Below are 14,137 nucleotides of genomic sequence, written 5' to 3'. Positions count from 1 at the left end.
TTTTTCTCTACAACAGCATAATTAGATAATTGCAAGAGACCATGAGGCCCACAAAGTCAAAAACATTTACTATCTGGTCCTCTACAGAAAATGTTTATTGACCCCTATTCTATCAGGTAATAAGGACATCATGACAGTGATTAAAAGGATAATAACATTTATCGAATACTTGCTTTGGACAAGCACTTTGCTAAACCCCACCTTTCATGGTGTCACTTAATCGTTAATCCATTGGTGCTGTTATCATACATGTTGTTTGTAGAAGGAACGGAGACTCAGAGAAGTGAAGCAACTTGCTCAAGAGCACACAGCTAATAGATGGCCTGGCGATCATTTAATCCCAGCTCTGCTGAGCCAGAGTCAGCCTGGGCTATGAACCATTATGTCAACCCAGGACTCAACTCCAATACGTGAGGCTAAGGTCCATGCTCTTTTCCTCCACATCATGTTGCTTCCAAAGCTGTGAGGTGTTCTAGAGACACCCAGGAGGGCCTGGATCACCTGTCCCTCCCCCAGGTCCTGCCCACGTGGGCTCTGTGATCCAGCTGCTGAGCGCTGGCCTCAGATGCTCTGGTGAGGTCAGCCGTTGTCCATGTTTAGGATGGAAGGTGAAAAAATCCGGGGACAGGCTGATTTGCAGAAGCCACAGCACGACAGGCAAGGCAGAGGCGAGGTGGGGAGCAGGTGCCCTGGGGCTTTCGCCTGCTGCACACTCACCCGGCACAGTTCGTGCCCTCTTTAGATAATGTCAAAGTCCCAGCCTCCCCCTGATTTACTGGCCTAGCCTCCTCCCTGAGGATCCCGTAATTAATTGGCAGCAAGAAATGTGCTGGATTTGGTTAAAATCCATTTCTGTCATGCGGCTATCCACCACCGCTTCCCTCCAACCTTAAAGTGGTTCATTAAATCACGCACAGATCCCTGCGGAGTGTGAGTCTAGTCAGGTCACCAGACACCCCATCCATCCTTAGCCCTGCTGCATGATGCCCGAGCTCTGCTGGGCTTGGGGCATTCGAGTGGCCATAGATTCACCCAGTCACCTGTTTCTTCTTTCTCTGTCATCCAGTCGTTCACTTACTTTCAACTCACTCGCTTCCTTGCCTGCTCACTCAGTCCCTCAACATATCATCACGCTACTAATTCATTCCGTCGTCACACATTTGTTGTGAAGCAGCCCAGCTCCAGGAAAACTGTGGCCTTTGAGAGTCAGGCTCTTCTGGATGGGAATTCAGGCTTTTCCACCTACGAACTTGGACACGTTTCCCTGGGCAAGTTACTTAACTTCTCAGAGATGTGGTTTCTTCATCAATCAAATGCGCATGATGAAATCTACCTCCCAGGGCTGTCAGAGATAAATAGATTGCGGTAACCTGGTGCCTGGCACCCACTAGGCACTGAATAAATGGTAGCTATTTTGATTTTGGCGGGTGTGATGCCAGTTGCCGGGGTTTTGAATATTAGTGGCCTGAAGAAGATGATGGTCTGGTGGAGAAGAGAGCTCTGGCGCGCCAGCAGGAGGGGAAAGCTTGGCCAAAGACGCTGCCCAGTGCACAGTGTGGAGAAGTCAGTGGGGCTGGAGCACGAGTCCCTACGACCTTTCCATTTTACAGGTGAGGAAACTGAGACTCAGAGATTGTGTTCCCTCAGCTCATGAATGTGTAGTTTGGATCCAAACGCACGTCTGGCTGGTTTCTAAAGCCCATGTTCTTTATACTCTGCGACCCTGGGAAGAGCTGGCCCTTTGGAGGTGGGGACTGCAGGGCGGTGGCTCCCAGGGAACCAGGCTCTGGGTATTGGTCCGGGAAGAGGGCAGACGTGGATATTCCCCGAGCAGGTCTGGAGCAGCAAGATGTCAAGACATAGCAAAGACCTCTGCAGAGGTGCCTGAAGGGTCTTTCAAGGCTCCACGCTTTCTTTTCTGAGATCTGGTTCATCCTGCCCACAGCCTCCTCACCATCGTGCTCCTGCTGGGGCAGCGAGTTTCAGGAAGTCTGTCCTGTGTCCTCAGCAGACAGTTGCCCCTCATTCCCCAGCCCCTGCGCTGGGCTCTGGGAGGAGAGACAGGCAGCTGTGTTCCCTGTCTCCCACCTGGGCTGGCCAAGTGGTAGCCCCATGGCCATCAGAAGCCGCAGGCTGGTGGTACCACCTGTGCCTGGGGTGCTGGTGAAGGCAGCAGCAAGGAAGCAGTGGAGCTGGGCCCCGAGGACCAAGGTGGAGCTCCCAGGCAGGCCGGGGGAAAGTAGCCCCGGCAGAGGGACTCCACAGCTAGCTGGTAGGCCAGTGGGGCTCTAAGTCTTTTAGGAGCTCCGTGCTCAGTGAGTTGGGGGAGCCCAGAAGAGGAGGCAGGGTTCTCTGAGACCCACTTTGGAGAAGGTGGGATGAAGAAAATGAGGGCCAAAGAGGGAGTGAGGGCTTCAGAGCCACACAGCCCAGTGAGAGCAGATGGACCCAACCCCGTGTGGTGGCCAGGTGACCTAGCCCACCTGGCCTGGTCAGGGCAGCCTTGGGGCGGAGTAGAGCTGGGAAGGTGGACTGACATTACCAAGGCAGAGAACTGCTGGTTTGGGGGAAGCTGAGAGGGGGCTAGAAAGCGAGTCCTCTCTGAACCTCGGTTTCCTCTTTATAAAACGGGACGACACCTCCTCCATGGGGCTGCCATGATTACGTGATGCAGCAATGCAGGTGGGGCCTGCTTGGAGGAAGAAATCTCCTGTGTCTGTTTCCCTTCCCTCTTTCCTGGCCTGTTTGTCTTCACCTTTTCGGGTTGGTCTGGGGAAAATCCTGCAATGCTCCCAGAAAGCCTGAGTCCTGGGATTTTGCCATGGCCCTGGCAGAGTTCCAGGGTGTTCTGAGTGGGTAATGGGACCGTCAGGGCACTGTTGGTGCAGCAGTCAAGGTTGGACAGAGCCAGGGGCCAGGATGGGGGTGCTGGGGACTAGAGCTGGACTGGAGACTGGGGTCCAGGGAGGGGCTGGGGCTGGGCAGGAACCTAGAATATAGGGCCGTAAGGGGTGGGGGGCATTCCAAACCCAATGCTCAGACAGCCTCAGACAACCTCCGAGACGGTTCTAGTAATTGCCTCTTCCAGCCTTGAGACCAGAGACAATCTTGCTTTCAAAAGAGATTTTTTTTATTCCCACCCCCTCCCTCTTATTTCATTTTTTCAAATAAGGAGTTCATCCTGTGTTGGAGCCAAGAGGAGAGTTTAATGAAAATCGATGGAGAAATTAATGATGAGCAGCGGGGAGGGGAGGAGGGCTCAACTTCAAGTCTGAGAAGAAAAGCATCAGTGGCGAGGGATGGAGAAATTGCTGCCTGTCTCCAGGCAGTTCTCTCACCTCACCCCCATTTCCCGGGGCAGCTTCTTGGGATTGAGATGCCCTGACATCTGAAGGGCCAGGCTGCAGACAGGGAGGCCTGGACCCAGAGACCCTGGGCAGGAGGGAGCAGGTTCTGGGGGATGGTGGGGAGGCTCTGTCTCTCTAGCTGCTGTTTTATAGGACTTTCTCTCTACTGCTTGCTCCTTGTAGGGCTGCAGATGGTCAGAAATAAGTCATATCTGCAAAAAAAGTAAACCAGTTTTTCTCATCCTTTTGCTCATTTGGTTCAAACGATCATTTTGCAAGGAAGGCAGGGAGAGATGGTCATGCCCATTTTACAGAAGGGGAAGTTGAGGCTGGAAGGCATAGAGACACTGGCAGAGGCAGAGCCTGGGGCTGAGAACCCCATTTTTGCTTATAGTTTCAGTTTGCTATGCCCCCCACCCCATTAGCTGAAAAGGACCATCGTTTGCAGACTCCAGAGCGAGGCAGCTACTTTATCTTCATGTAGTCAGTTCTAAATAAGTAAGTGAGACTGGGTGGGGAGAGAGGACCTACGGATGCCAGGCAAGAACTCTGCTTAATTTGACTTGAAGCCCCTTCTTTACCTTGTAGTAGCTCCTAGAGAGAGGGAGAGAGAAAATGCCTCTGAATGGAGATCCAGATGTCTCCTCACCCTTCTTTAGGGCTCAACCCACCTACCCTTATCAGCTTCCGCCAGCTCTCACGCCCCCAGGTGTGGGCCTGCAACTGCCCTGGATGGCAGACTGTGCAGAGAACCTGAGGGTGCCAGGTCAGCTGTCTGTGCTGTGACTGTGGACAGGCAGACAGAAGTGGGGACTGACACTGTCACCTTCCTCAGCCCTGCAAAGGGGCTTTCTAGAGGGGGTGTGGCTCACTCCCTTCCCCACCTGCCAAGTCTCCCAACCCCTTCCATCTCCCTTGAGGGTATGGGTGGGGGGACTTGAGGGAGGCCAGGATGTGAAGAGGAGAGAACAGAATTAGGCACTCTGCCCCACTCCCCCCTCCTCTCCCTGTGAGATTCACTTAGAGATTAGGGGCCAGTATCGTCCAGACTGAAGGAAGGCCCTGCTGGCTCCGGGGCTGTGCTGCACTCCAAACCTGAGTTTGGAGAGGGCAGCCTCAGTCCTAAATGCAGCAACGGGCGAAGGCTCAGCTCAGCCGGGCCTCGGGTCCCCATGCGCTGTGCAACAGCGCCACCTGGTGGACAAGAGCAACAGCTGCAGCCCTGCCACGCCGCTTGTGTTGGGGAGAAGGGAGGCTGTGCCGCAGGGAAGCCAGGGCTGCTCAGGGCACTGGACAGGGTGCAGAGGTGGGGCCTGCACCATCAGCACTGGCTTCCCCTTGGCTTCGGGAGTAGGGCCAGTGCCAGCTCGTAGGCCAGCAGGGGAAAGGAAGTCGCTATAGCAGGGAGGGGAGACAGTGAGGAGATTGAGGGAAGATAGAAGGTGCAGGTTTGGGGGCAGAATTTAATGAGGGAGGGCCCATTTCCTGGGAACAGCCTGGCACCAACAGCACAGAGCAGGCCAGCCCTCAAAGCACAGAGGCAGCAGGAACCAGCATCCGCCATCCCTTGACAGCAGGTGGTGGGTCCTCTGGTCACACACACAGAGACAGAGACGAGGAGAGGGAAGAATGATGAGAAAGAGGAAGAGACTTATAGGACAAGAGAAAGAGGGGCAATGGAAAGACCCACACAGATAATGAACACACAGTTTCCAAAGAAGTGTTTCATTCTCCCTTGGGCTACTTTAAAAGTACAAATAATTAGTTTGGCTCTTCCCTGGCGGTCCAGTGTTTAAGACTCTGTACTTCCACTGCAGGGGTGCAGGGGATCCCATGTACCGCGCCCGGCACGGCCGAAAAAAAAAAAGTACAGATAATTAGTTTGAAGCCTTGTGATAGCTGGACATGCAGTGCCCTGCTTGTGGCCTGCTTGGACATACAGTGATCTCTCATGATGGTTTTAATTTTCACCTCCCTGACAAGTAATAATTTTGAGCAATTTTTCTATATCCTTATCGACCATTCGGTTATCTTCTGTGAAATGTCTGTTTGACACTTTTGCCCATTAAAAAAATGAGTTGTTTTTCTTATTGATTTATAAGTTTCAAAAATACATATTTTACATACAAACCCTTTGTCAGATACATGTATTGAGAATACATATTCTCAGTCCATGGTTTGCTTTTTCATTCTCTTAATGGTGTCTTCTGATGGATAGAAATTAACTTTGATAAAGTCCAATTTATTGATCTTTTCTTTTGTAGTTAGTGCTTCTTGTCTCCATTTAAGAAAGGTCTGTGTTCCCCCAAATCATGAAGAGAGTCTCCTATATTTTCTTCTAGGAGCTTTATTATTTTACTTTTCACATTTAGGTCAATGGTCTATTTCAAATTAAATTTTTTTGGTGTTCAAGATTCAGTGTTTTTCCATATGATATCCAATTGAGCCAGCACCATTTATCAAAAAGACCGTCTTCTCACCACTGAATTAAAGTGGTGCCTTTGTTGTAGGTAAAGTGATGACGCAGGTATGAGTCTGTTTCTGGACTATTTTTCTGTTCAGTTAATCTTTCTTTCCATCCTTGTACCAGTATGGCACTGGCTGAGTCCCTGTAGTCTATAATAAATTTTAATATTTGGTAGTATAGATCCTCCAATTTTGTTCTTGTTTAAGATTATCCTGGTAATTCTAAGTTCTTTACATTTCTATATATAATTTAAGATTTTGAGATTTTGATTGGCATTTCTTTAAATTTGTAAATAAATTTTGGGATAATTGACTTCTTAAACAGTATAGGGTATTCCAGTCAATAAATGCAGCATACCTCTCTACTTATATAGACTGTATTTAATTTCAGTGATGTTTTAAGTTTTTAGTGTCAACATCTTGCATATCTTTTTTAAGACTTATTTCTAGGTATGTTTTTATGCTAATGTAAGTGTTATTTAAAATTTTTTATTTTCTAATTGTTGTTAATACATAGAAAATACAATTTTGAATATTGTATCTAATGACCTTGCTAAATTCACTTATTAATTTTAATGGTGTGTAGATTCTTTTGGATTTTATACAGGTTTGGATTATGTACATGTGTACACAATCATGTGATCTATAAATTATGACAGTTTCACTTTCTCTTTTGCAATCATTATACCTTTTTATTTCTTTCTGTTTTCTTGTTGCATTGGCTAGGGGCACTGTAAAATGTTAAATAGGAGTGGCCATAATGGCTATCTCTGTCTTGTTACTGATTTCAGGGGGAATGCTTTTGATATTTCATTCACTGTTTCATTAAGTGGATATTATCATTTTAAGGATTAGAACACTGAGGCTTAGAGAAGATGAGTAACTTGCTCATTTTACCAAGTCAGCAAGTAGCACAGTTGAGTTATGAACCCAGGTTTTTCTTACTCCTAGGCTTGTGCAACTTCCACTGTACCACAGCTACCTCTAGAGGAGACGTGCTTAACCCAGGATCTCCATTAGAGTCACTTGAGGAGTCTTTAAAAATACTGATGCCAAGACTCCACCTAAGACCAATTACATCAGAATTGCTGGTGGTGAAGCCCAGGCATTAGTATTTTAATACTTCCCCATGTGATTCCAATCATCTGAGAACCAGGCAAATAACCACTGATCTAGAAGCCCATTGGCACAGTTCAGATCCCAGCTGTGCCAGTTGTGCTTTGCTGAAAACTTGGTACTTTCACATCAGCACATGCCTAGTAACCCTCACCCAAAGGGAAATGAACTTTTTCTTAGTCACCTTTTGATACCTTCTCACAAACTCCACTCCTTCCACTACCCAATGCCTCCAGGGCATCTTTTCGACAATCTGCTTTAAGGAAAATCACTTGCTTGACAGGGAAATTATTTTCCATTTATATTCTTAAGTGATTTAATTCTTGATTTCTTTCCACCTCAATAACTCACCTCACTGACTTCGCTGCCAAGCTGGTTATATAATCCTTTTCATCCATTGTTCCATTCCCTATTACATATTCATATTTGTTTTTGTCTATTTTGACATTTGGCTTTTAATCAAAGATTCTTGTTTGAAAAAGCAAAAGAAGTTGAGTGGGGTCTGGATGTGTTCATTTGGGAGGAAGATAGTGTTATCCTCCTGAAGGCCCATTTCACTTTCTATGGCTTTCTACGGCTTTCTACTGGGCTCCCAGCTCTACCACCACTCCTTAGAACAAATACGTCATTTTATAAAGTGAGCCTGTAACCCCTTACATTGTTCACAGAATTTGCCCTGAACCTTGCCCTCATCAGATCCTGCTTCTGGCCCATGGGTTCCTTTATTCCACCGAATGTTTTGCCCTGTCCCTTGGCCCTGACTTGTCTTCGCTTCCTCGGGCATGACCCTGTTTCCCTCTCTGACTGTGCCTGAATTTTCCCTTTGGCTGTACTCTGGGCAGACAGATCCATCCATGAGCAGGATTCCAACTGCTTTGTGGTTCCCACTTGTCTTTTATGTTTTCTGCAAGCTTTTGGTATCCAAGTGGACAGAAAGGTGAAGGAGGAAATTTGGGGGGTCTTTAGGTCATGCTCCCCCACTGAGGCTGAGTTATCACTGCATTTGCATGAATCTGTTTATCTGTTACAACAATCAACTCCTCTGCCTTTCCCTAAAAAGTAAACATACAAAAAGGAATTAGGAAGGAGCAGACCAGCACCAGTGATATATGATGGGCCTTTGTATACTAACCAGGGTCCCTTTGATATTCACATTAAAGCCACCACTGATGCTTTTCTAAAAACCAGTAGGAGGACATTGCTCATAAATTGGATGTGATGTTTACGGTACACTTGGATTCCTCAGCTGCGTGGTTTCCACGCTCCTTCCCCCACTGCCCAGGGAGACTCTCGGAGTCCACCCATTTCCTCTGTAGCAGATTCCTGTGGCATCAATCCTACGGCCCAGGTAGGGACCAGGCCAGACCATCCTCACCGCCCCATGAACATCCTCCCATGAGGAACGCTTGTCCTCTGCCCAGGCCCATTCCACGCTAGGTAAAAGCTAATTACCTCTAAGTGCTCCCAGCAGCAATTTCTTGAGGGATGTGAAAGTGCTTTGATTAGATTGTTCTCTTGGCATCATTAAGTTTATGACTGAGGATGGGAAGTGGGCGTTTGGGGATGGAGACTTTCCAGAAATGGGATCAGGGTTGGAGGAAGCTGGCTCAGGCTGGGCTACTCCCAGGCCCTCCCTGGAGCTGAGCTGAGCAGCCCTCACTGACCTGGCCCTCTCACCAGCTTCTCCCTACGTTGCCCCACCAAAGGCCCCACAGCGCGGCCACAGGGCCAGGAGCGGGGAGACCAGGATGGGAGTCCCGGCCCTGGCGTTACCTTGCTTCGTGGCCTGGGCAGTCTCTTCCCCACCCTGTGCCTCTGTTTCCTCATCATTCAGCCCACACCTCACAAGTTAACCACTGTGTGTCAGGCCTCAGCTGGGTACTAGAGACCAGAGAAGATTCAGTACAGGAGCTGCTCTGAGCAGCTCAGATCTAGCGCAGGGATGGGCACGTAAGCTGGGGAAGATGATCCAGCACGATAAGTGCTCTAGTTGTGGGCACACCAGAGTGGTGTGGCAGCTGGGAGAACAGAGACCCTCTGTCTGGGGGAGGAAGGTGCATGTTCACAGAGGAGGTGACTTCTCACCTGGGTCTGAGAGGGAGCGAGGAGGGAAGGCAGGGCAGATGAGCAGTCCAGCTGAAAGTGAACTGGGTTTGAGATGCCTGTGAAATATCCCAGAAAATTAGTTTTAGAACTGAACATCAAGAGACCAGTAGCAGGCTGGAAATGTAGATGTGGATCTTGGGAAAGGAGGTCAGGGCTGGAGGCCTAGGGGGTCATCATAGTGAGTCACTGAGGCCACTTGGTTTGGGTGCTATTGACTGAGGTGGTACAAAGTGGGCTGACGGCAAAACCTGTGGTTAAGAAGCGGTTAGCTAGGAGGAGGTGAGCCCAAAAGTGGGTATTGTGGGGGCCCAGGAAGGAGAGAGGCCTAGATAGAGAGAGTTCTCAGCAGGGGCAGGTGATTCAGAAAGGCCAAATAAGAGAGGAATGGACAGGCTGGGCTTTGTACCAGTCAAGTTCCCAAATCCTTTTAAGCATATGATCTCTCCCTCCACCCCCCACCTTTGGTTTCTCTATATGTCTGTCTTTCTCTGTCTCTTATTTTGTTCCTGATTCATCTCTGTATCAGTCTGCCTAGTTTAGCATCTATCACAATAAGGTGCTCAGTTACTGTTTGTTGAACGTTAGAGATGCATGGGTGGTACCTTTTCTCTCTGTTCCCTTCTCAGCAATTGTAATTATTAATCTTATTGTTCCTGGTCAGGTATTAAAAGAGGAGTCACTGACCTTTTAGAAGTTCTAGTTCTGGGCTGCATGACCCAAAGTTGTCCAAGCAAGTGGGTAAACTTGTGGGCCCCAACCTACAGGGCTGAGGTTCTCCATGGGGTCTCAGGCCCAGAGGAGCCTGCAGAAAGGAGCCCTGGAGAGAAGCCCAGTTGGGAGACCTCAGCTGGGGCAGGCGAAGTGAGGCGAGCTAGGATTCAGGGCCCCAAGTCTAGGAGAGATGACTGCAACCGCCAGGTGGGGATAAGGTGGAGTGATGGCGCCACCATGTGGCAGGCACTGTACATGCATTCTCTTAGTTAACAATTCCAGATTTCGGCATCCTCTGGGGTTGGTATTTTTATTCCCATTATATATAAAGGCTCAAAGTAGGTACCAAAAATTGTCTGGCTAGTAAGATATGGCAGCAGGATTCAGACCCAGGTAGGTGTGACTCCAGAGCCTGTGCATATTCTGACACTACAGGAATTGGTTCAGGCACTGGGAGGCCCAGAGCCCTGTGGTGGAGGGCCCCTCAGGGCCTTCTGCTTCATAAGCTGCACTGGGTTGGAGTTGCTGAGACGGTGATGGATACGGAGATCAATCTGGGCTGGTGGCAGCTTGCTAGCAGGAGGCAAGTGGCCAGTCAGTGGCATCAGAGCCAGAGGCCTGGGCAGTTGGCCCACATGACAATCCAGGGTCACTTTCCTGGGGTCAGGAATCTGTGGAATCCATGTTCCCAAGCCGGCTGTTCTCCAAAGCTGCCCCTTCCTATAGTGGGCTTCGCTTACGATATCCCCTCCATCTGCAATGCCATTTCTTTACCTTCACTTGTCTAAAGTGTGTCCTCACTTAGGACACACCTAGGTCCCATTTTCTCTCTTGCATTTTTTCCCCTTTATTGAAAGCCTACTATGTGCAAGGCCTTATCATTTTAAGGATTAGAATACTGAGGCTTAGAGAAGATGAGTAACTTGCTCATTTCACCAAGTCAGCAAGTCTTGGTGAAGAAGACTTGGTGGAGAAGTCACGGGTACACAAGCTGTGGTCCCCAGGCTTGCAGAGCTTCCAGGAAGATGTCAGAGACAGCCAGACAGAAAAGGGAGTGGAGAATCACATCCCAGGGTGCTTCTCCAAATTGCTGGTGTATAAAGTCGGCTTCAGACCTTGTTTAAAAGCAGATTCCAGGCCTCCCCAGAAAGCCTGGTTGAATAGGTCTGGGTGCGGCCCAGGAGTGTGTTTTTGTTTTTGTTTTTGTTTTTTAAATATTTATTTATTTGGCTGCACCAGGTCTTAGCTGTGGCATGTGAGATCTAGTTCCCTGACCAGGGATCGAACCCAGGCCCCCTGCATTGGGAGCGTGGAGTCTTAACCACTGGACCACCAGGGAAGTCCCCAGGAATGTGTTTTGAAGAAACTCTTAGTGAATTTGGTGTCAACCACAGATGCCACTTGGAGAAACATGGCCATCCCGTGTGATAAATGCTGTTATGACAGTAGATGCGCCTGGACATGAGCTCCGAGGAGGGCCGCCTCCCCGAGCTGGGGTGTGGGCGTTAAGTCAGAGGGGCTTCCAGGAGGTCGCCCACGGAGCATCCTCACCAGAGGTCACATTGTGCAATAGTCATTTGAGGACGGGTCACTTGTCCCTGCCCCGCTGCTCCAGCACAAAGCCTGGCACTCAGCATGTGCTCAGGGAGATTGTGCTCAGGGAGATTGTGCTCAGGGAGATTGTGCTCAGGGAGCTTGCTGAGTGGCAGTCGGGGCTGGGAAGCATGCCTAGTGCGCAGGCCCTGGGGGCACAGACGCTCCGGGACCACCAACCTCTTGGCCTCTCTGGTGCGTTCAGATTGGCCCATCTCCCAGCAGATGTTGGGGATTAGGTTTGGGTCTGACCAGCGTTCCCAACTGGGTCTGAGATGCAACTCCATCTGCATCCAAGATGAGATTAGGGAATAGGATTGGCTGAGACATTCCCCCACTAGAGACCCTGTTGCTCCCTAGCTACTGCCTTGGGTGGTGCTGGAAGGAGGAAGGGGACGAACCAGATAAGCCTAAGAGGCATCTTAGGTTGGCAGTAAGAGGGGTGCTGCTCCCTGTTTCTAGGCCCAGAGTAGCCCCCATGTCCGCCCCTGGGCCCAGGTGAGGCCTGTTAGTCAAACACCTGGCACGGGCCCAGTCCTGCAGGGCCTGCTGGCTCCTGTTTGCTCTTTTATTAAGCACATCCAGGTGAGTTTTATTGCAGACAGTTCCCCGGGCTCCTGTTTCCACATTTGTCTCTTTTGAGTCCGAGATTGCCAAAGGCTTTCACAATTAATGGACCGAAGGCTCCCAAGAACATTTAAGGGAGGCCCAGAACATGGTGGGGATAATTAGTCAAACAACATGAGAGCAGCCGAAGCTGAGTGGCAGGAAGTAAGGGAGCAGGGACAGGAGCAGGGACAGGAGCCCGGGCCTCGGCAGGTGTAGGGCAGCAGCTCAGGCGCCTCCTCTCCTCACCTCACCTCACCCTGGCTCTTTCCCTGCCTCGCCCCTCCCCGCTCCGATCCCTCACAAGGGAAGGTCTCCTTGGCCCTTGGTGGCAGGGTCCCCAGGCAGGCGAGTGTCCCGGGGCGTCGAAGGGCTGCAGGAGCCCTGCTGAGCTAACCTTGGCAAGTTACTGCCTTTTCTCTAGACAAATCTCACCTGCTCACCTTTGCTGGAGTCTGGGGTCTGAGCTCAGGTGTCACGTCTTAGAAGGCAGTGTGATGCCTCTTCAAAACCATGGGCTTTGAGACTAGACCATTGTGGTTCAAATCCCAAACCAACTGCTTTTAAAGTCTGCGATCTTGGGTAAGTCAATGAACCTTGCTGTGTCTCAGTTTCTGCATCTGTAAATTGAAGATAATAATAACACTGACCTCAGAGGGTTATTAAAAGGATGGCTGGTACAATAACACATACGCTGTACGTAACAGCACTGCCCTCAGAAGGCTGTTATGAGGATTAATGGTGTAGTAACACATGCACTGTGTAGCTGGCCTTTATCAAGCACTCAGTAAGCAGAAGTTACTATGCCAAGAGCAGGTCCGACTGGGGCAGAACTGGAAGCTGCAGTCTTTATCTGGCATTCAGCTCCCACTCTGCCCAGGTCTGTTTCTCTCTGGTGGGGCAGAGAGAACAAGGCGTCCAGGGGAGCAGCCCTCTCTCTGCGGGGGAAGGTGGTGGAGGACAGGATGCGGGAGGAAAGACGCTGAGCTCAGCCTGCTGCTGACCCACGGAGGGGAGGAGGGGGCCAACATTGTTAAGCATCGCTTCTGGATCCAGCATCACCTGCTTCATCTCTTTAGCTCCTCACACCTTGTTGGTGGATGAGGAAACAGTCTCAGAGAGGCTGAGTGACTAAGCGAGAGGGAGCTAGGATGTGAACTCAGGGATGTGAGATTTCTAAGAGATTGTTCTTTCTACTACAATTCGCTGTGGTGGGTGCCCCGGCCTAGCCCCTGGACGCCTGCTGATGTCCACCATCTAAGATGCCATGGGAAGTCAGTGATCTCTTTGGAGCCAACGGATAAGCCCCCAGAGTCACTGGGGTCCAGGCTTGACTGTGAGTCTGTCTCATTATTATCTTGAGCACGTGCTCTCCCCAAATGCACAGGGCTGTGCCCTCTCTCCATCTGCAGGTGGATGGCGTTCTGTGCTTGGCTGACATCCTGACTGACGACAGCCACTCGGAAGCCACGCGGGCTGAGGCTGCGGCTGTGGTCGCCCAAGTCACCTCCCCACACCTGCCCTTCACCCAGCACCTCAGCAGCTTCCTGGAGAGCATGGAGGAGATCGTGACAGCTCTCGTTAGTGAGTCATCCAGGGCTGGAGGGGACTGTTGGGTGAGGAGGGCCTTGTCACAGTTGTCTTTAGGAAGGACAGGAAGGTCTCCCTGTCCCCCCCGCCACTGCACCCACATATCTCCTGCACACAGATCACACTAGCTGAAATCCCACCATTGAAGTATCAGAGTCAGGCCTTAAAGAGCTCTGTTGTCAAGTCTTCTATTAAAATGTTTGCAGCCCTCCAAGAAACTCCTTGAATTGAGTTCAGATTGGGATTAATTGGCCTTTCAAACAGGAGAACAGGACAAGCCCCAGGGAAGAGTGGGGCCTCAAATGTTGAGGTTCAGATCCTTATCCAGAGAGATTCTGATGGGCTTTGTTCCTGAGATCTCAGTCTATGGTACCCGGTACCCAGCGAATGTGGCAGCAATGACTGGGGGCAAGCAGCTTCTCAGAGAGCAGCTGTTCCCCACCACCTGCTTCTTGCAATCCCAACACTGGCCTCACTTCCTGGGGCCCTGAGAACTCTGACTCTTTTAGGGTCCCCTATTCAGACGTGTGTGCTCCTGGCAGGAGAATCAGAGCCCCATATCTAGAATGTAATCTTCCTGCAAACCTGCAGGAACTAGGAGG

General features: G+C 50.1%; 1 protein-coding gene and 1 long non-coding RNA gene across 6 annotated transcripts in view; both read left to right on the top strand.

Moving 5' to 3' along the window:
• The window catches only part of LOC309605651, a 923,254-nt gene that overhangs the window by 406,082 nt on the left and 503,035 nt on the right, over positions 1-14,137 (top strand). The window lies entirely within an intron of this gene.
• The window catches only part of INSC (INSC spindle orientation adaptor protein), a 128,339-nt gene that overhangs the window by 89,066 nt on the left and 25,136 nt on the right, over positions 1-14,137 (top strand). For all 5 annotated transcript variants that reach the window (XM_082341550.1, XM_082341548.1, XM_082341549.1 and 2 more), the window contains one exon: positions 13,358-13,529. In XM_082341550.1, the coding sequence (XP_082197676.1) occupies positions 13,358-13,529 (172 nt within the window). The remainder of the gene's footprint in view (positions 1-13,357; positions 13,530-14,137) is intronic.

The sequence above is a fragment of the Balaenoptera borealis genome (assembly GCF_965194805.1).
Source record: "Balaenoptera borealis genome assembly, chromosome: 11".
Classification (NCBI taxonomy): domain Eukaryota; kingdom Metazoa; phylum Chordata; class Mammalia; order Artiodactyla; family Balaenopteridae; genus Balaenoptera; species Balaenoptera borealis.
Note: the sequence above shows the minus strand (reverse complement) of the source record. Positions and strands in the feature narration are given on the sequence as shown.